The following is a 22,100-nucleotide window of genomic DNA, read 5'->3' on the forward strand; positions in this document are numbered from 1 at the left end:
TTGTTGTACGCTACGATCTTTCTATGTAAGAAGGGTACTAAAAGCAACAGAACAACAAAGCATGTTTTGGCGACTCTATACAAACATGTTTATTTTGTGGTTTGCCCTCAGGGCGTTTTGTCGATGAGTGACATCGAACACACAGTAAGTACTTAAGCCTACACTTGTTTATTTATCGAGTGGGGTCTATTTTCATCCCTAGAAATATACGGCAAGCGTTTCTTTCCAACCCGGTCTCACTAGGCAAGAATTACAGTAGCAGGGCTGAGCAGAAGCGTCCTATCTACTCATACCGAATTGTCATACAACATTAACGAGGACTATACGAATCTGGTCGACCAACGGAATTGGCTGTTCCACTTTTATTCATCAATTTTGAGTGATGCTATTAAGATTTAAAAACGTTACATCTACTAAAAGTGACATAAAAGTATTTTGTCTTCTGTTTTATTGGTGTGAACATAGAGATGTTCTTACGAAGTAGATTTTTTAGTTTCTTTAAGACTTTGGAACTAGTGTGAAGATTTAATTAGTAAGTTTCTTTGTCACAAAAAATATATCCATGAAATCATTCGGATTGGTTTTTTGTTTGTTCGTCCAGAGTTCCTACTTGGAAACGCACAGCCATACGATGCACCTTTCTCAGTTTCAAATACCGCTATCCTTTCAAACTGAACCTGTTACTTCTCTGCTACTTCTTCAAGCGTGTTAAGCATCTTACTAATACGATTTTAAATTCTGACTTTAGCAAGGCACTACAAAGGCTTTCAGTATAAATACTGAAGCTTGAGTTATGGCACGAACGAAGCTAATCTTGTATGTAGGCAATATATAAGTTTCAATAATAAGAAATTACGATCATTCTCAGCATCTCTTCCCAGCTGTTTACCATTAAGAAGGGAGGATAGCTGAGCCATATATCAACAAGGTGGACTTTTTTGGAAACGTGATCTACTTCGCGGCCTGGGCCATAATTACATGTAGGACTTCCAGATGCAGAGGAAAACATGTAGATCGTCGCCTTCTAATATCGTAAGGGCTTCTGGGAAATGTGTTAAATTAGCTTTATAAACTGAATATGATCCCGTATGAACCGAATATAAACCCTTGGTACTGAGATATTGTATTGTTTATCTGCATCTATGAATCATTTTTTTTTCTCGATTTTTTCGAGCAAACGTCAATAAATGAAATTCGGTAATGTTAGCTTACGAAGCGCAACATATGTCTCGATGGCCTGCAATAACATGGCTACTTCAGCCTTTATAAAGAACGGTTTGGAAACTCGCCGACAGGTGTTCGATTGAATTGTCAAAACACCCAAGAGAAAATTCGCTATTAAATACCTTAATTTATTAGGATATTGCTGGTCGTTTTTCGTAGTACATAAAAACGGGGTCGCTTAATTGCCTAAAGCTTTTTCATGCCGAGCATTAACAGCGTCTAATTTTTGGACAATACACTTGAACAACTTAGCAGTAACTTAGCCACAGGCAGCGCAGCGAAGGTTTTTATGAAACTACTCTTTTGAAGCAAACATCGATATGCTCTAGACGACGTAGAATAATAGATAGAGTGGTTTAACAAGCTTAATGACTTCCATATAATACATCATTCATTATCTAGCAAAAAAAATACCGGGCTCCGAAAGGCCGAAAAGGCAAGAATTTTGCCGTTTCGGTTGGAGACTAAGTATCTAAATACTGATCGAATTTTCACATCTTGCGGCCTATAGAAATGTTTATAGCGTTTTCATATATCAATTTTCATATAGATAGCTCGGCCGAATCATAACCTATTGATATTTTTACTGCGAGTCAATTCATACGTTGCACTTTGACCCACTTTTAATTTAACAGCCTAAGGATTCCGCTCCGCCGCCTGTATTTAGGAGTAGATTCTTTCGCATTAACGGATTCATGCAAAATAACTTGGCTGGAAAGCGTTTGAAAGCTGCGACAAAGCTATCAGTTTAATGGTCCTGAAATATGCCTACGTAGTTGACAGTGTCTCTATGAATATTCACAAATAGAGTACTTAGTGGTTTGATTGCTGTTTGTTTTGGGGAGTCGTTCAGTCGTCTGCTGAGATAAAAAAAAAACGTCTTGGGTGGAGGAATCTCAGTAAGTTTTAGCGCTAGCATTATATCGGAAATCAACAGGAAGCTTTGAACTACAAAAGTAATTTTATCTATGTAAGGAATATGTAAAAACTGCATTTTAGCTTTGAAAAAGAAAGGCTTTATAAAATCATTCAGCTTAAACGAGAAGAGAGATTCATTCTGTAAAGTTTTTTTATATATTAGATCTTTTATTATTGATTTAGAAAATGTTACCTACGCCCTTAGCGTCATTTTCCAGCTTGTTCCGATATTCGCCATTGATCACTGAGTGTCAAATGTAGAGCAGGCTTCCGCGGTCGTAACTATTTCTTCTCTATTTAATCAGTAATGATATGCCGTTTGTTCGAATCTTCTATAATTTCCATTTAAAAACGCAGTCAAATAGAAGAGTTGTAATCGTAAAGTCTAGTTTCCAGAATTGATAATTTCGCTTGCATCAATCTTTTCCATCTCCAACGATACAAAGGCTAAAAACAGATCTATTTCTATTCTCATCTTTTTTGCTCCTAAAAAAGGACCAATAATCGTCAAAATATTTAAAAAGCAACTAAATATACCGAATGTTTCTTAATGTGTATGTATATATATTATTGGAATTTTCTTACATTTGACATTCGATTAATTTCAAAGATTTTTATTGTGTTTATAACTGGCTTCACAATCAGGATGTTTGATTTTTTAGTATTACCTTATACCGACTCCTGATTTCAGGATTTTTATACTACGAGAAAGGCAGTACGTACAAGTTCGAGCGTTGACAAACAGCTTCTATAGCGAAGAACAAGCTTTTGGCTGATATACTTAATTTTAGCTATCCACTTAATGACACACACGTCTGTCATTAGTGACGGATGTATGCCGTAGCATGCATGGTTAGCGTGAAGCGCCATTCAACTTAATGAATCGCTTTTATGGGGTTTTGTGTTCTCATGCTTGTTTTTTTTTTACATCCAGTACGGCGACCTATGTACCAGGTATGACGTCTCTCAACTCTGACGAAATCAAAGGTCTTCGCTTAAGCATAATCGTGTGCGTCAATTGAGACTTGTGAAGAAAGCGAACTTGCTAAAACAATGAACCCGTCAAATTAACTAGACAAAAACCAAACACAATAGGAACCATCGTTCCAACACAGCCGAACGACACTAAAATAACTATAAACTAGGAAGCAATGATCTTATCATCTGATCAAAACTGAAACATTCGAAAACTATCAACAGATAAATTACATAAGGTATATGTGCGACATTTAGCCACACATATCTGTGTCAGTTTAGAACCCACTCGTAATCGCGGCATAACGGCTAAATCACCCAGTGTGTCTGCATACTAAGGTTCACAATAGGTTCTTTGGCACCTAACATTATCGACCAGGTGACCAATTATCAGCCACAGGACCCCCAATTCTAGAAAAGGCTCTTGGTCGCTTTCTAATGATGGCGGCGTTTTCGCCTCTAGTGCACCATAATATCCATAAGGTAGTCGAACCGTTCACATAGGTACAATGCATGTATATAATGGCTTCAATCGTTCTGGGATCAGAATTCCATACCGACTTCTTTTACTAATTTTCGCAATTATTCTTTATTTATTCGTAGTTTTGAGGAGAGTTGCTAGGATGTTGTTGTTATTCTATAGTAGCACAGTAGCTTATCTAAATTAAAGATGTTCCCTAAGACCGTGTTTAAACAGACAAGATATCTCAACGAAACGTTTTGCATGTGCCAGAAACATCACTTCTTACTAAATATAATTACTATTCAGCACAATTACATCTAGAGACCTAAGGCCCTAACAAACCCGTTTCAAATGCTTCCTTTGCAGTTATGGGAGCTCCTAGTAGCACAAGTAAGCGAATCCAAGTTACCCTGTCTGGATTTGTTGCTTTCTCTTTCTCTCGATAACGCTGCATCTGTAATAATTAAACAAGTTTCAATCTGGGCTATTCGTTGGCCATGCGCTCACTCTAAAATATATACATATTGTCACGTGCGCTAGAATTTGCATAGTGTACGGTAGGCTTCTTCAACGGTGCGTCGACATTTCTGAATCAAGCCTTTTGGTCTCAGAGACCAGCATGTGCATTGATCAGAAATTAGCTTTTATTCACGGTGGACAGATCTTTTGGGGCTCGTGAGCAAGTCAGAAATTATTTCTGAAGTTAATTTTTGCATTGATGGTGAATATTTTCTCATTAAAAAAATCAAAGGTGACCTTCGCCTTCATTTTTAAGAGAATTATGGAGAAAATGACATTGATCAACCCTCCTGTCTTATTGGACTCTCTGTGTCTTGAGTTCTACGTCCGGTGTTGCCATCAAGCATTCCATCACACGACTGGCTCTCGACATGAAACGAACCCGTTTACGCCCTGTGGTCTGGGTTCGAACTCGGGCATAGACCGGCCCCGTTTCATGCTGGGAGCCAGTCGTCTGATGGAATGCCTAACGGCAATACCAAGCGTAGAACTCGAAACCTAGAGTCTTATTGAGCTCAGAGAGCATTTGTCCAACTTCCATAAGATACGATATGGTCGTACATAATGCGCAACATGGCAACCCTACTCACATAAAATTTATCGGCTTACGAACTGATCAAAATAGTCCGAAATGCACTCTTAGACGTAATCGATAACCTCGAGTACGCACTGTTTTCCTCTGCCGTCAGTTTTTCATTGTACTATGCTAACATCTGCTGTCGCTTTTTCGAAGTCTTGTAACCCGCTCCCCTGTTGCATTTGGGTGGCCGAATAAATAAAGTTTTGCTTAGCTCGAAGAGTTGTATAGGAAAACAACTGATCGACCTTTGCTAGAATATCGAAAATATGATTATTAGATAGGTCTCCTTATATATGTTATCCGCAAAACGTAATTAAGAGGTAAGTAAGGCAGAACATGAACTTCCAATATAACAATCATCTTCAGTAGCATAGCTTTCGCAGTGTTCGCGAATAGCCGCCTTTGAAAGGTACACCAGCGGTTTTCAATTTGAAGAAGGTCATCTGAATGGGAAATAGGTAGAATTTTAGTTGGTGTACTCCTGGCTACAACTGCAACTCGTTACTTTCTAACTGGAGCTTCTTACTGACTGGGTTTCTAGACTAATTCAAGGATATAAATAGGCCACGAGGTGTAGTATGTAAGATATTTGATGTAATGCTAACACAGGTTCAGACGTAGAAGTCGAAATTTTATTTAATGAGAATCGTGTAACAATAGAAAAAAAGCGACAGTCATATTTCAAGATACTGAAGCCTATGGAGTATAGATGAGTAACTTTTGCTGACTATGGCTTTTTGATACAAGGCAAGCGTTAGTTGTCTAACAAGAACGAAATAGTCGAACAAATTAATCTGTGCATTATAAAACACTTTATATTTACCCATGTAAAATGGACAAATGGTGTCCGGAAACTTTTAATGGCCACGAAACAAAAGAAAGTCAATTTCTGTAATATAACGTTACTCAGCGTAGGGGATTCAATTTGTATTATATATATATATATATATATATATATATATATAGAGCAATGCGAAACAAATTTCCTTTCAGGGACCGCTTGCATAACTTTATCCGCTTCGCCTAGTTTTCAATCGTATCCTAATATTGCCCACCAATTTTGCAAATTACTTCACGAAAATTCGCAGCGCAACACATAACAACAAGGCTTCCCAGGCGACCCAATGACACCTTCACACCACCGCATAGTGACTTCCTGTGAAAGAATTGGCCACTCGACACTCATACATTGCTTCTCATATGCCATCATTTTCTCTATTAACTTATTCAAGCTTCCTCAACGAAAGTGACTGAATTAAAGAAGATGCGTCGCGTTTCAATATGTGATCATTGATAATTACCTCGTGTAGGGATGAAGATAATGTTGTGTTGAATTCGTTGGATCGGCATTCACACTTCTCCGTATCGCAGCGATGTTGTGATTTATTGGCTAGGCTCATAATCTCCGTAGCCTTAGTTTATCTATCAGTAGGACAGTGTCTTTATATTCCTTATTCAATAGCCTCAATGTTTCCTGCATCAAATAGATGTATCGTTTCTACTCTTGTGAACTATCACCGTAGCTTTTCATTAGCACAAACCATACACGCCATTGTATCTGTCATCGTTCGACAGTCTGATAGTTTTTTTCCCGTTTAAAGCTGAAGCTGCAATCATTTTTAGCGTACACTATATATACAAAGCAACATTGACAAACACTGCGCTAAACCTAATTACTTTTTAGCGAGAAGCACGTTAGATAGACGAAAAACGTTTTTAAAATAAAATACGTTCTTCAAGTTTATCTTAGAAATTAGCTGGATATTTATCAGAACAGGAGAAAAGTTTGTAATTGGTAGCGCAACCTGTATAACTCGACTACTACTATAAAAAAATATGACAGAATATGTGGGATGCTTAGGTAGAGGTTTTATGCCAATCTATTCAATAAAATGAAGCTCATTTACGGTAAAGTGTGCTATGGCAACTCATCTCTGCGAAAACCTTCAGCGCGTTGTTACGTGGAAGCGGCTAGGTTCAGCACTGCTATTGGGTATAAGAATTGCTTCGAGGCTTTTTATCTAGAACTTCGGCAGGTAGACCGGAGTAAGAAACTTACAAAGGCTTAGTCGCAAAGCAGGCCTATTTTACCTGTGGTGACGATTTTGGTGCTACATAAGAAAGGGCCCTGCTGTTTAACGGTACGAAAAATAGATTAATTGGAAGGTAAATCGTTCGAAGTCAAGGTCATTTAGGTCTTTTCAATACTAGTTTAAACCTGTGCTTAACGATTATCTCGGATACCAAAGACGGGTTTACTGGTCTCCATCAGCATATTAGACATATTAGACACAGTCTAATATGCTGATGGAAACCAGGATGCACAGACAACGAAACAACCGCACGTGTGCTTACGACTGCAGCTGAGAGATATGGCACGGTAACAATTAATAAGTTTCGTTATGTTTTTTTTTCTCTAAACGACGTAAAATTTATTTACATCTAAAGTATATGAAGTTACAGGCTGACGTCCGTGATACCTTGCAACTCTCCTGCTGAACTCTATTCCTACAGGAATGCATTTAGAATCTATATAATTTCTTCAGGTATCTTTAGACAAAGCCCGAAATTTATCCAGTTAACATCGTATCTCTACTGTTACTGCGACAGATATGGATAACATATTAAATGATATTTTATATAACATGAAATGGCCTCCAAGCTAATTAGATTCTGCTTATAGTACGTTTTGACGATTAACTCACTACGTCCTTCGCAATGATGATCTCTCAGGCAAGGGCACCTTTGTCATGTTCATTCGTACCTCACATTATATTATAAACGTTTTTTTGTATACATATACTTTTGGTGTCCTCTTCAAAGAAATAATTATTATTGTAACCGCTGCCCTAAACGGGTGAGAAGAGATCTGCCGGCGATGTAAAAGTTGCCCCGCGAAACAGTACTAAGCTGCTCACACTCGTGAGGCACAAAGCGAACATGGAGACTACTCCCGCGTATTCGGTTCTTTACGAAGGCTCTGCAGTGTAGCAGAAAAAAGGCCGGCATTTCGAACCCAGAGAAGAGGAGTCGTATCGAGGAGAAATACGTGTGGTCCTGTTACCGCCGAAAGTGCGGCAGCAGCGACGGTGTGCACTGCCACGCGTTACCGTTGTCGCTCTCCCCATAAAACGCGGCAGGTGGAGACAAACGTACAGCTCGAATAGTTCATACAGCGTTATGCCTGTAACGCACCGAAGGGATTTTAGGGGCGTCGGGAGGGAAGATGGAGAGGGCGTAGGGAGTTTCCCTCTCCCCGAAGCACACGGGCGGGGCGGTCCAAACGTCAGTTGTACCCCATCCTCGGAAGTGGATACACGGACCGAGGACGTGTCCCGTTCCTCCGCCAGGCTCCTTGTCTAGCAGTTCAACTTGTTCACTGAGTTTTGTCGTGAATTAATCAGCAGTACTAAAAACCGTTGCTTCTCCGTTTTTTTTCCCTATATCGATTAGTTGTTGAAAGAGCGTAGGCGAGAAAATGCGACCTTTGTCAGGAAGATCCCGGTCTCGATCACACTGAAATGAACCAGCTGACTAAAGTAGGAAATACCGCTCGATACATAGATCGAACCTGGTTCGCGTAACATGCTAAAAATGCGGAACAACATTAGCCTATCATAGTGTTAAGTTACAATATATAGCCGTGAAAAATCAGACGAAGGAGTACTAAGAAGTTGCCAAGTGTTGCTAACGACCGAGAGAAAGAGAACATTCGTAGCAAGAGATCGTTCCAAAAAGGACCAAAGTAGAAACAAAGAAAGGCAGGCACAGGTGAATGAAGACGTCACCTAGAGGCTGGAGGAACGTGCCGAAGACGTAATAACTACATCAAAGATTTAGAAGCACACAAGATTTAGAAAGAGCAGCATTTCCTGATTATCTCTTATACATTTCTATCCTCAGTACTGCGAGCTTCGTTTCTTCAGTATGCCACTCCTGGATGAATCGTAGCTCTCTCAGGGGTCGAACGTAGGCTCGAATGTGCGTTGTTCCGCTGCTTGCTGCTGCTGCTGCTGCCGCATAGTAGAAGCTGCTGCTCCACAAATAATTCCGCTACGCGCAGTCCCCCGATGCATATTACTATTGAAACATCTTCTAAGACAGGACAGTCCTGCACTCTCAATGGGTCAGGCCACATCCACCGTCTGACAACCTACCAAAACCACCGGGGCCCCGCTTGGGGCAAATGTAGGAGTTTTACTCTGCAGCGGCCATTAAAGGCCAATGATGCCGCATTTAAAATAGGCACGTCACCGCGTCGCCAAATTGAAGAACACCCACTTAGATCCAACTCTTCTGTTGAAGCGGCCTATGTGACTCGCACCAATCACGGACAGTGGCCTTCGGTCCGACACAAATGGTCCTCACCTTCTTCTTCTTCTTGTTTGCCCAATTTGATCAACAAAACTTGGCCGCGGTGGCACAGCCGGTGGCACCTGGCGGTAGCCGTGTTCGTGATAGATTGTTCGTTGCTGATGCTTCCAAACCACGTCGGAGCCGCCAAAGGACTGCCTGACAGGATACCCGTTGGTGAGTCTATAGCGAGCTCGATGTTATATGATGTACATAATCAAAAATTACTGGATTTACGTTTTAAATCTCATCAGAGGCACACAGCAAGCGCGACTCGATTTGGGTCAGTTGAACACTCTGTGCTCGTGAAGCCTTGTCGGCCAGATGAGACAGCAGGAAATTGATCAGTTAACTAGGGACAAAAGATGGTAGAAAAGGTGTACTTACTCTAAGCTGAGAGTATTCAATTATTATTATCTAGCTCGGCTAATTAGACAAAAAATAATTAAGATGGCTGTCTAAATATATATTTAGCCTTTGAGTTGAACGAGTCAGTCCCTAGCTGAAGAAGCTAGGAACCGCTGATTCAAGGCGCGCCATGGAGCCAATGCTGCACCAACCGTACGAAGCAAGTAAAGCCAATCACAATAATTTATTGATTAATTTCCTCCAATGAAAGCATAATGATGGCTTTATTATTACTACTATTTCTGTTGTCGAGGAGAGAAGGTATGGTGCAGCACTTCCTGTTAGACGGAGAGGCCATGTTTTTTGGAATTTGATGGAATAGAGTTCCTTGAAATATTTTGTAAGGTTTTTTAGCATTTATATAAGCGATACAGCAAGTCTGCCTTAATTGTTACGTAAAACGCTGTACAGATAAGAGAGATAGTCCTCAAAAAATAGAACCAATGTCAATGACCTTTCGCTCATCTGTCTATATTTATAAGGACTAGAGAATGAACATGTCTTATCAGTTTTAAGTGGATATTTACTGAACACGATCTAGTTTTGTGGCTGGTAATGACAAAATATAAATTATCTAGTTGAAAGAGTAATTTGACTTAGGAGTACGATTTGCCTGAAATTGTGATGAAAAACTCATATTTAAACTATCATATATAGCTCTTATGCATCGAGGTCCCAAACAATTCAACCTAGAATTTTTTTACACTTAATAAATCACGCATTATTTACACCAAAGGTAATAAAGCGGCTCTCTATTGGATGAATTGTTTCGCCAAAATGGTTCTAGAATAACTGGACAAAAATAAATATAGTAACAAAAAGATCCATAAGCAGAACTCGTGCTGGCTCAATCAAGACAATTTAGCTATTTTAAGGTATTTATAGAGCATCTTTTCGAGAGTCTAAAATTGAAACACTTCAATAGCTGTCAGCAGTTAACTTGCTGGAGAACTTCTAACTCACTAATAGTTACGTGCTCACCAAAGAATAACATAGGCGTTCATGTTCGTCTAAGCTACTAACTTTTGAATAGTTTTGTTGTGTGAAAGTTATGTCGAATGCGACTGTAAAATGGGTATGTTAGACATAGCACATATTTAAACTATCTAATACCGGCCAAGTGTCGAACTCGTAAATACGGTCTCTGGGGCCTGCTTAAAGTGGCCACGAACTTCATCGGATTCATCAACAATACGTCTGCCAGCTGAACTTCGTATGAGCTATACGATTGTGCTAAGGTTGCATAGTTTTTTTTTTGCATAACTTACCGGAAATGAATAAATGCTTGCTTTTCTCTGTTCAGTCGAAAAACAGGAAGCGGTACAGGTACTACGAAACTACATTTCTACTGATACCAATGTTGACAATAATGATAGCATTATCAAGGTTTCACGAAGAACTAAAGACTGTGTAAAAATGCGAAGCGGCTGTATCGTTAGTGCATTACCCAGGTGCTAATACCGAAGTCAAAGAGCCTTCGTTTTCGAGCTAAATGTGTTCGTTTCATGTATTTGAATAATTGAGACGTAAGTAAGGCAGCTCAGTGTAATCCTGGCTTCCTTCTTACATGACGTGCTCTTCATTAATTTATGTCCTTATGGTTTCTTAGTAAAGTGGCGCAAATAAATCTTTACGTTTCGATACCAAATCCCATAATAAAAACACGGGAGCTACCGCTTACAGCGTCCACTTCGGTGAGACACAAGGTAAGATAAAATAGAACTGATTGTAGAAGCTGCACTTCAAGGCATATATACACACATATAGATAGCTTCATAGATGTTGCACATTAATTACCAATTAAACGCAGGTGATCATCACATATTTGCTCTCGTATTCAGCCATTTAGAACCTGGAAAAGTTCAAATTAAGCTGGCTGCGATTGGCCTTCGAGTCACGAGATTTGGTCCTCTCTTAGGACTCGTCTACGGCCCAATCCGTGCCTTGTTTTTCTTATTTTAATGTCACTGCGCCAAGGAGCGTCATACTAGTGTCTTTATACGAGGAAGCCCACTAGCAAAGGCCAAAAACTCTCTCAGTTGCTAAATATTACTCAACAATATGCTAAACGTAAGTCCGTATCCGTGACTGTATCTTTCCTAGGAATAAAAATTCTTTCGCTGCCTGTAGTTAGGACACAAATACAGAATGAAGCGATCATGATCGTTCAAGGGAGCCCTGGTCGCCGCATTGATCGTAAATTAATTTCGCAAAATACAACTATTCGTATTCCTGAGAGCATGCATAGTTTCGAAAATGAAGTTCGTATCTGCCGTTCATATATCGAAAAAAAAGTAAAATATATTACGTTTGGACGACACACTTTGAAATATTTACTTTCTACCTGTAACTTCGCGGTGCCATTCCTCTGCAGTATGATGTGTCTTCTGTTAAAGAATCATGTCCAGGTTCCCGCTGATACTGCTAGTACAAAGTAGTACGAATGATCCGAACCGAGTTGCAACCTATTCTTTCTTCTGCATCATCTTTTACTGGGAGACGGCGCATTCACAGAGCGTGACGTAAAAAGAAAACGCCTGTTATTTAAGATGGGTAAAATCTGAGAAGTGACGTAACTTCAATCGTATTGAACATGATTCGATTTCACCGAACATACATAGACTACAAAGTAGGGGATTAAAGGAAATATTTGCGACCATTAGAAGTGGCCTTGTCCTAGTTGACGTCGAAAGCTGCGTGTCATTTCAACTACAATGATAACCTAGGGTAAGTCCTGTATGTAACGCGTGTAAAATAAATATGTAATCAATATAATGTGGTTTCCTTATTCTGAAGCTGAGAACTACTATTACCCTTTGTCGGGATGATCTGAATTCGTCTAAACTATACCCAAATAACATGAATTTCAGAAAAAAAAATACTTCAGTCACATGTATATGACATGACAATATAACGTTTTAAATGGGTACTATAGACAATTATCTGGCTTACTTAGCAGGCGTCCAAAATTACGATGTTTCGGTATTTATCCACAATGGTGATTTAGCTTTTAGACTCATCTGTGGATTTCTCTGATGAAAAATCCATTACGGTTAACCTACTCTAGGCGCATTTTAACACAGTATGATTTCACTTTGATTAAAAACGTGCCCGTACTTCGCAACTACACATTCATTGGTTACAAAATGTACAGTAAAGGCAAACAGGAGGAAATACGAAAGCATTGTGAAAATAATTTCGTTCATTCAAGTTTATTATCTATGCTACAAAAAAAAGTGAAAGTTTTTTGCAAACATCTATTACGATTAATGCTCGGTGCTGTAGTGGCATATTGTTCTTTCACAATAACATCGTTTTTATGATGACAGCCCTGGGGTACCAAATAGTTGGGGAAATACGGCGATGATGCCGAAGGCTGTTAACGCTTTGGATGGCTCCAAAGGCAGCGGATTTGTTCTAATTCCTTTACCCACTACTCTATATCCGACCTCAAACAGGCATTACGGTCCTTTTGCCTAAAAGGACTAAAAGAGGTTCAAAAGGATACTTTTTTGTGACATAGCAGCAAGTGCGAGGATTGATGTGTTGCAAGCGGTTACCAAAATCAGGACAGTTTCGCACCACAAATAGAAGCGACAGAAAACGGTCTTCAATGCCCTCGTTAATACAAGAACCGCATGAGCTCACTCTTGCGTTGCGTCTGGTCCATTGTAGTTCAATTGGATTTTGTAAAGCAGATTAGAATACCAGCTATCGTCTAAACGACAGAGGCGGTCAAGACTACGACCATCTGGGCCTTAAATTAAGCACGACATTTTTTTTAACGATATACTGCACAGTGGATATGTTGTTCTTAATTATTTAAATATAATAGCGGTAAGTGACAAACAAAAAAGTAGTTTCAAATTCAAGTTCAATTTTATTTTATTCGAACTTCATGAACTCATTCATAGGAATAAGTGTGAACCCATTTGTCCTTTGTCGTTAACATCAGGTCGCCATATTACAAACCATGTCGTCGGGACTTTTCTTTGAATTACGGCGGACCTACTCTACTTGGCCCTTGTCCTATTAGGTCATCTAAACTTCAATTGCTTGCACCAACTCATAACAGTTTTTCTGCATAGGTGTGCATCGGCACTTCACAGCAATTTCGTACTAGAACATTTTTACCGATGGAAAGGTTTACAAAATAGTTTCTTTAATTAAAACGCCTGATTGTCAAAGAGGACCTTGTTGTCTAACCAGAATATTCACATAAAAATGGTACCTCTTATTGGCAACGTCAACTTACAAGCCCTGTTCAAGTTACCTCCATAATCGTATATACTAGTTAGAATTTGAATCTAAGAGTTTACGTCGACTACCAGGCTGCACTAATGCCCCAAAAGGACGCTTGAAATTGTATTTTACACTATGCGACGTTATAAACAAAATTACTTATTATCTTCTTTAAGTAGCGATTCGCTAGTCGTGACATTAGACGAATTACAATAAAACAGAATTAAGTCAATTAAGTTAGATCTTCAATCTCGTAGTATATTCCGTCTAGTCGCCGTTTTAGTTCCAAGAAGCGGACACCTGATCTAGTAACGTAGATGAGTAAGTGTAACTTTAAAATAAGATTAATATATGTAAAATACTGTAAAAATGTATATGTAAAAATAGCGGGAATTTAGCCAAAATCTAGCGACTTTTAATTTAAGCCCTGAATCAAATACTTTGATCCTGCGGTAACCCCTTGAGTAACTTAAAGATTGGCACCATCGGGCTTTTTTTCAAATGACAGAAAAGTTGAGACTAATATTATTGTTCTCCGCCCACTTCGAAGCCCTAATTTTGAAGATAGAAGGTCAATAATGTGTAGCTGCTAGGTAGCGGATTGTGCTATGTGCGCCTTGTTAGGAAAAGACGATAATCGAAAGAAGAAATCTGTGCGAAAAAAGCAACACGTAAAAAGAGTAAGTCGTATGCGCCACACGTAAACATAGTATTTCGGGAGTAAAAGAAACGCAAATGGTTCAGTTCTATACTAAAAGACGTCTCAAAAAGCGTTTCATACAACTAGAAATAAATAAACATCGTATGCAGATCCGCAATTTACTGCCATGTTCATAGCTCGGTTTATGTCGTACTCGTAGTTGCATGTATGCAAACATTAAACTATTATCATGAGCGCACTGTGCTACGTTCGCTTGAAGGCTTGAAAATAACATGAAAGAATGAAATAAAATTCTTCATTATAACACGAGTCATAATATAACAATTAGACAGACACGCTTTTGCTTAAAAACATTTAAAAAGAACATGTTTTCTAGAATTAGAGTAGACTAGAACCTTAAGTAGATCAATAGGCAGCATTTATAATAAGCAAGGGCTTAGTATGAATAAACGTAGTAGGGTAAATATAGGCATAAACAAGAATAACGTATACTTTGGTCCAACGTAATTTTCAAAATGACAATTTATCTGATATTACATGCGGCCACCGATTTAATCTGGACTTTGCAGTCCGCATAGTTTAAACGTGAAACGGATCGTGGAAGAATTTTCGCAGCTATTTCCGTCGCTGCCCAAATAGATGACTGTCCGTTGAAGACATTCCTGAAAGCCTGGCCATAGAAGAACTCATAAAACCAATGTTTGCTAATTCCTTTGTTTGTCATTCGACTCTTGTGTATGGTCATATAAAATATAATACGTATAGTCTCTACAAGGTCGTCTCATCAAGGAAAGCAACTTCCTTAACTCTTCTGATCGCGGAGGATCTCTTTCTACGAAGATAACGTTTGTGACACGGATCGATGCAATACACAGATACAAGTTAACGTTCATTAGCTATACAGAATTAGAGGCTTCTGAACCTAAAAGGCTCAGCAGGCCTAGCAGGTTTGAATGTTCAAGCAGGGACCGCCTTCAGATGGGAAGAGCTGTGTAGGCTTGCTGCAAGGAAACAACATAAAATTTCAAAAGTATTGTTCTACCATCACGAGAGCCGGCCAAATATTTAGAGGAACAGCCGTGCCTATTCCTTCTCTAGGCCTCGGCCCCCCCCCCCCTCGTAATCGAACATCAAGTGATATTGAGCTTACGCAGTCAAGTGTTGTGTTCTTACATTTGTCAAACATTGCTTGAATTGAGGTTACTTTGGTTTGGCAGCTTTCTCCAAATCAACAACGTGACTATAACAATCCTTGAATACGGGCGACTATTGAAAACGCGATAATTTATGTCCGAGCGTTGATTTTTGTGAAGGAGAAGGATTGAATAGATACTAACTTGCATGGTGCCACAGCGTAGTAAAGGTATATCTGTGGCACTCTAACGTTCAAGCAATTTGACGCTGCATCATCATTCAATCGGCAATGGCTGAATGTAAATCGTGAAAAATCAACGTCAGTCGGATAAATCATAGAAAAAAGACAAAAAAAAAAAGCAGTCAACTCTGAAGTTTGCCATAGCACGACTTTATTCATGCGATAAAAAGCGTTACTGAGCAAAAAAGGAGTAACACTAACATTGATGATATACTTTCATTTTTTTTTTAACGGATCCAATAGTTGTGTCTCGTTTACGGACACTCTGAAGTTCTCTTCGTCGTACGATCTGATCGCGTCACTCAGAAGATAATTAATCAGAAAAGTTTTGAAGAACAAGTTGCTGATATGTTTGTTGTGAGTAAAAATAGTATCGATGTTATAATTTATGGTGCTCTTTTTATTTTATATGTTTTTACTAGCAAACGATTCTCGCTCCGGGATCCCCACTCTAAATAAATTTAGTCAAGGTTGTTAGTATCGACTGAGCAGGAGAGATCATATTTCCTATTATACTATATTTTTTTTTGTTTGTTCCGGTGTTGTTGCTTGATTTAGACTGACATAAGTTGCTTTGTTTTGGAACAATTTCACTCACCTAGGCGAATCATAACTGTTAAATTAGGTTGAAATATGGTCGAAGTTACTATTAATTTCTAGCTTTTTTGCTATGAACTTATAGCTTTGGATATATGCGACAATGGGCGGCGAATCGATGGGACGATGTTAGCTTTGGAAAACTATAAAATTATGGATATAATCCCTGAAACGGCGATTGTGCACCGCCATTACCATGGTAGCAAAATCTGAATAATATTAGTTAAATCCAACCCTGGTGAGAAATTTATACACATCGTGAGCTCTACTACAATTGTTGTTTATATATACTAACACACATTATATAGGAAGTACGAGAAGCAACCAACAAGACAGGTTAAGTAGTTTTTGTAACCAGTTCGTAAACAGTACTTACCTTTGTAAGCCTGGTGCCATCTCACCACTACAGGAAAAACAAAAATGACCGAACGGGTAAAAACAAAGGAGGGGTTTAATTTGAACAAAACGGATTATAAAAACTGAAAGCTCAATGCATAACCAAAACGTGAATTATAAAACTTGACAGGCCTAAAGTTCAGTTTGTGTACAGATAACAATAGTGCAGAAAGAGAACTTAATAATATCAAGTTCATTAGTAAATGACAAATGCGGTGGCCAATTGCACTTTGACTAAGCAAACTATAAACTTCATGGAGTACTGGGATATTTAGAAGTCAGTTAACGGGCAGATTCCCTCTATGAAGGTGTGTTTTTCGTAATCCTTTGAATAGTACATAAGTGTCGTATCTCAGATATTCTTTTGCATTCGTATGCAGCATTAAGTACTACATTTTTCACTAAAAACAGTTTTATTACAAACATATAATAGCTTCCAAGTAATTGCAAGCCTTAATAGTTGTTATGTTTAAATGGACTGATCGATTAACAAAAAATGTTCGATCTTTTTAATCAACTTTATTTTCACGTCTGATGGAAGCTGATAACGAGATAGATGTTACCATGGGCGATCTATCTGTCCAGCGCTCAAAAAAGCAATCTTTTCTCTATATTTATTTTTTATTTTTGGGCCAAAAACGTCGCTTACGTCAAGTAAAAATTTTGGAAATACTGAGCGTATTAACTATTTTCCGTGTTTCATTTTTAGAACGAATCTGCAGTTGTGTTCGCAGGCAAATAAATCCGATTAGGCTCCCGTTATCATTACCTGGTAGCTTTGCCCTGTGTACAGATACACCGAGCAGTCTCTTCCGAAAAAAGATACATACGCTTTAAATTATTCATCAGGCGTCTTCTTGGAAAGGTAAAAAAAAATCAACGTTTCTTTTAACATTTTGTCAAATTTCTGTGCACTTCTCGGACATTTCTTAAATAGTGGTGCAGTTTTATGAAAAAATTCCGCGGATAGCCCCTCAAAGGGGCTAAGTTTATGCGACGGCGTGTTCTCGGTGATCGATGCGTACCCTTTTGATCACGTTGCAAAAACTAACAAGCGTACTGTTACGCTGACTCACGTCTCGGCATTGGCAAAAGTGTTTACCAGAAATTACTAATCAGAAAATAAAGTATCAAGAAAAAATAAGATATTAAAGAGCATAAGGAAGTATTATAACGTCAATAGCTGATTGTATTGTTGCTATGCCGATTCGTAAATTTGTTGAAAAAGAAAGACCGATACCAGTTAGGCTTCTAGTGAATACAAGTCCTTGACGCTAGACCTAAGAAGAGGTGCTTCCGAGAGCCTTTTTCACATTAAAAAAATAACTAAAAGTAACTAAATAAAAAAGAACACTTGAAAAAAAATGATGCAGTTAGCAGACAGCTTCAGATAGGATATTCTGACAATAAGCTAGCCTGTTGCGTTGGCAAAGAGCAGCGCGACATAAAATAAAACTCAGATAACTTAAATATAAGCAATACATTTAGACCCACGATAATTTTTTTTTGGATTTGAGGATTGATATAAAACGCACGTGGGCTTCTGCAACGTTGTTTGGATTTGGCAGTAAGATCGAAGCAGTTCTCATAGAGCAGGATGCACGGTGACTGGCTTAATTGCAATGAGCCTTTGTAGTCATTATTACCGACTACGTACTTAATAACACAATTTAATCACTGTCATTTAGGACATCCGTGAAATACTCTATAAAAAAAAAACATGTCGTTTAGGCGACTATTATGAAGCGTGTTTGGGCATATTAAAGGAAGCTATTCAGTCAGGGTAAGTACACATAAGTAAAGGTATGCCGCCTAACCATGAAAATGCGGCGCTGTATATGTCGTTAGTGTGGGACGGCTGGAAGCAAAAACGTAAACGTTCACATTTGTTGACCATCTACCTTACTCCCAAAGGATATTTCCTGACTCGTTTGGCGGATATTGAAAGATAGGAGTGGCAATGAAATTTGATGAACTACAGTTTCTGTGAGCGCTTGACGTTTTTCCTTTTTCGTCTGTCCCAGAAATATGCTTAAGCTTGAAAATTCAGCAGTAAAGTGTATCAATGTCTCGATAAGAACTTCTTCGGATAATAAATGGAAGTTAACGCCAAGTTAATATATGCTGTGCTTCACAGTTTGTAATAAACATCATGAATTTGACCTAGCTGGGCAGTCAGCAAATGGGTAATTTCCACATATTCATCATCCATGCTGCAGTCTTAGAAAAGGAAACTGCGATTCTTTCATAAATTTACAAGAAATGTAATTCAGATAGAAACTGATTATGAGTTTTAGCACTTTATGACCCATCATCACCGTGCGAGCCTCCGTGTGTGCACAGCTATTTTTTTTTCTAGGTAATAGCAGATAGATCAACTTTTTCTAGGTAACGCAGAACAGTCTACCTGTGGATTCAGAGAGTCTTTTCCTACATTTGATCTATGTTTCACACAGCTACAAGTCTTACATTAGGGTTGGGAGACTTTAGCTCTGCTTAAGAATTGGTATTAACCGAATAACAAACTAGAAACTGAGTTCCTTCTATCCCTTAGAATCCTTAAACTAGGTTTGTAGAGATATGTGGCCTAAGCTGGTCTGTTTGTAAAGGAAAGCATATACGGTTGGTACAGGGGTCCTCAGTCTAGAACTTTCGCTCACAAGGGTAAGGGGAATCTGATACCATCAGTTAAAGATAGTTATAGTAGTGGGCGCTAAAAGTGTACCTTTTACTCGTATCCTTTGCTGCTTGTTGCCCTTTACAGAGCGATCGGTAGCAGCGCCGAACTTCGCCGGTTAGTTGTGGGTGGAGATTAGGGTCTAAGACCGAGCCGGGCCTACAGTAAGACTGTGAATCGGCGATGCGGAACTTAATGTCAAATGGGTGCGGAAAGCGAGACGATTTCTCATTTACTCAATTCGCGTTTAAGAACTAACTTCTAATGTAATTTAGCTCTTCCGTTCGTTCATAATTGACTCGAAGTCCGTTGAAGCTCAGCGATTGCTTTACGGCTGCTTACGCTACCCCGATCTACTAGGTCAATATCAGAATCTGAGTATCGTGCGCGTACACTTGCTGCCACACATCGGCCTTCTACAATTGCTTGTTTGTTACCCTAAAGATCCATACTATTAGGATGTGTAACGAATGATTGGTCTATACTGAAACTTCCTAAGGGCGTTGTCCAATTAGATATAACATCCCACATTGACGTTAGCATGCTACGGGATAGGCGATTGACGTGGCGTTTCTCGTCAAATTGCCCTAGTCTGTCAGAACATACCAATAGATATTACTTTCATCCTGATCTTACATTATTCTGACAGTCCTCTGAGGCAAACCAATTTTCAGTTACCTATACGCTCCGTGAAGTATAGATATCTAGGCGAGCTTCGGACAGTTGGACAACAATGCAATATTATCTCTAACTTTCAATAAAAAAATCCATAGTTTTTCAATGCCTCTTGCGTCCAGACTAGTGTAAATTAATTCGCGCAAAGGAATCGAAGTGGTTCCGTGCTCAGCAGCTTTCGAGTAGATATTAAACTGAATTATATGTTAAAATGAAGGTTTGTGCGCCATCTAAACGGAGTCTAGTCTGTTGAAATGGTTCAAACGTATCTTTAACAATACTTGAAGTATTTTAACAGCTTAAGCCTTGCCTTAATGGTACACATAAACAAAATTCTACTCTATGACGACATATCGTGAAATATGCGCCACAAACTCGCCACCAATGCTTAAACTATGGTAAGAAAAAAAACTTGACGGAATAATAATAAGGGTTTACTTAGTTTTGAAGCTTGACACGACTGGCTCAAAAGCAGTAATTATTTTATGAGAAATTCAACATAAGTGTGCGGCAGTCTAGGAGGAACGCTTTTGTTTTTGTTTTATATTATTGTCAACGAAAGCCCACTGCTGATAAAATCCATGCTTCAGAATTTTTACCGCAGTGCATATTTACGCAGTTCATGGTGAGCTATTTCTATGGTCAAATCAGTAAAACGACCTTTGTATCGCTTCAAGACCCACTCTAAATTTGAGCGTAGTATAAAAACGACTAAATCCACTAACTTATCCTAAGTAAATTATACATTATATCAACTTTCCTAAAATTCATTTTAAATACGATCCGGATGGAGTGTGCTGATTACGCCTGCTCATTGCAAAATATGTCGATCATTATGTAATAATTATCCGACTACCCTAAAAGTCCTGTCAACGACTACACATGCATTAATTAGCCCATGCATAAATGGCGGAAAAAGTCAAGTTAATAGAACAGTTTTTTTAAGTTTATTTTTGGTCAATCGATGCTTCGGAGCTATCTCATATTTGGCTTGACCATCTAAAAATGGAGTCGAACACGACAAGTATATTTTATATTCTGTGTTTTATAATGAATTGCAGCGGAAGTGGCCTCAACACGACTGCCACTCACTACTAATTATCAGTCATGTAGCTGATAAGTATCTCTAGCGACGACAGTTAAGGGGCCGTGGAACTTGGTTAATAATTTGCTTTAGTATATAAAGCCCAAGAAGTGGATAAAAATCTAACTTCGTGTGCCAATGAAGGCTCATAATGCTCTCACCTATGTTTCGGCCACTTACTTGTGAATACAGTTTATTTTGTAAACACAAACGGTCAAAGCCTCTCACATCGTTAACTGCTTCATTTTCTTTTGCTATAATTTTTTATTAAAAGATTATTACACTAGTTTTCACTACTCGCTACGAATCCATGGCTTGCTCCGCATATTATGCCGTTCAGCGTAAATATTTACCGCGTCATTTTCCACTTCAGAAGCTTCTCAATACCATTAGACTATATTCATATAAGATTCTTACTAAATAGTTTTCAAATAAAGATAGGCTTCCGGAGTATATCAGCAGCTGGAGCTGAGGTATCTACAGTAAATGCAAACGAACGTAAATAATTCAAATATGGCGGGTTCGTTACTCGCATACAAAATGCCATCCAACTAGACGTGCAGGAACGCCATCTATCTAACTACACCAAAATACGGCAGATTTGTATTATTTTGGTATCAACAGGGAGTTTAGCTGACTACTCGTATTGCTACAGGCGTAATTTTTAGGCTAAAAACGCTAATCGTTCACTCATGTGTTTCAATCATTACAACAAGTTATAGGTAAATCCGGAGCTTTAAACATACCGAAAGATCGTTAAAAAAAAAAAGTTCTCCAAAAACTAGATTAAAAGGAGCAATTTAGATTTGTTATTAGAAACTCTGTATCTTATATGATAAGATGTTCATCTCAATTCTCCTGCACGATTTGTGTGTCTGTAAATAACCCTCTAATTAGACAAAGTATAATTATTGTCTATCTAGACAAAAAATAATTATGCTTAGCTTGTCCAC

General features: G+C 38.6%; 1 protein-coding gene across 1 annotated transcript in view; it reads left to right on the plus strand.

Annotated features, from left to right (window-relative positions):
- Positions 1–7,983: 7,983 nt before the first annotated feature.
- The window catches only part of LOC111246205 (uncharacterized), a 31,382-nt gene continuing 17,265 nt past the window's right edge, over positions 7,984–22,100 (plus strand). Inside the window, exon 1 of the mRNA XM_022795472.2 lies at positions 7,984–9,209. Coding sequence (XP_022651207.1) covers positions 8,750–9,209 — 460 coding nt within the window. The 5' untranslated portion in view covers positions 7,984–8,749. The remainder of the gene's footprint in view (positions 9,210–22,100) is intronic.

This window comes from Varroa destructor, unplaced genomic scaffold, assembly GCF_002443255.2.
Source record: "Varroa destructor unplaced genomic scaffold, Vdes_3.0 BEIS01000001.1, whole genome shotgun sequence".
NCBI classification, from domain to species: domain Eukaryota; kingdom Metazoa; phylum Arthropoda; class Arachnida; order Mesostigmata; family Varroidae; genus Varroa; species Varroa destructor.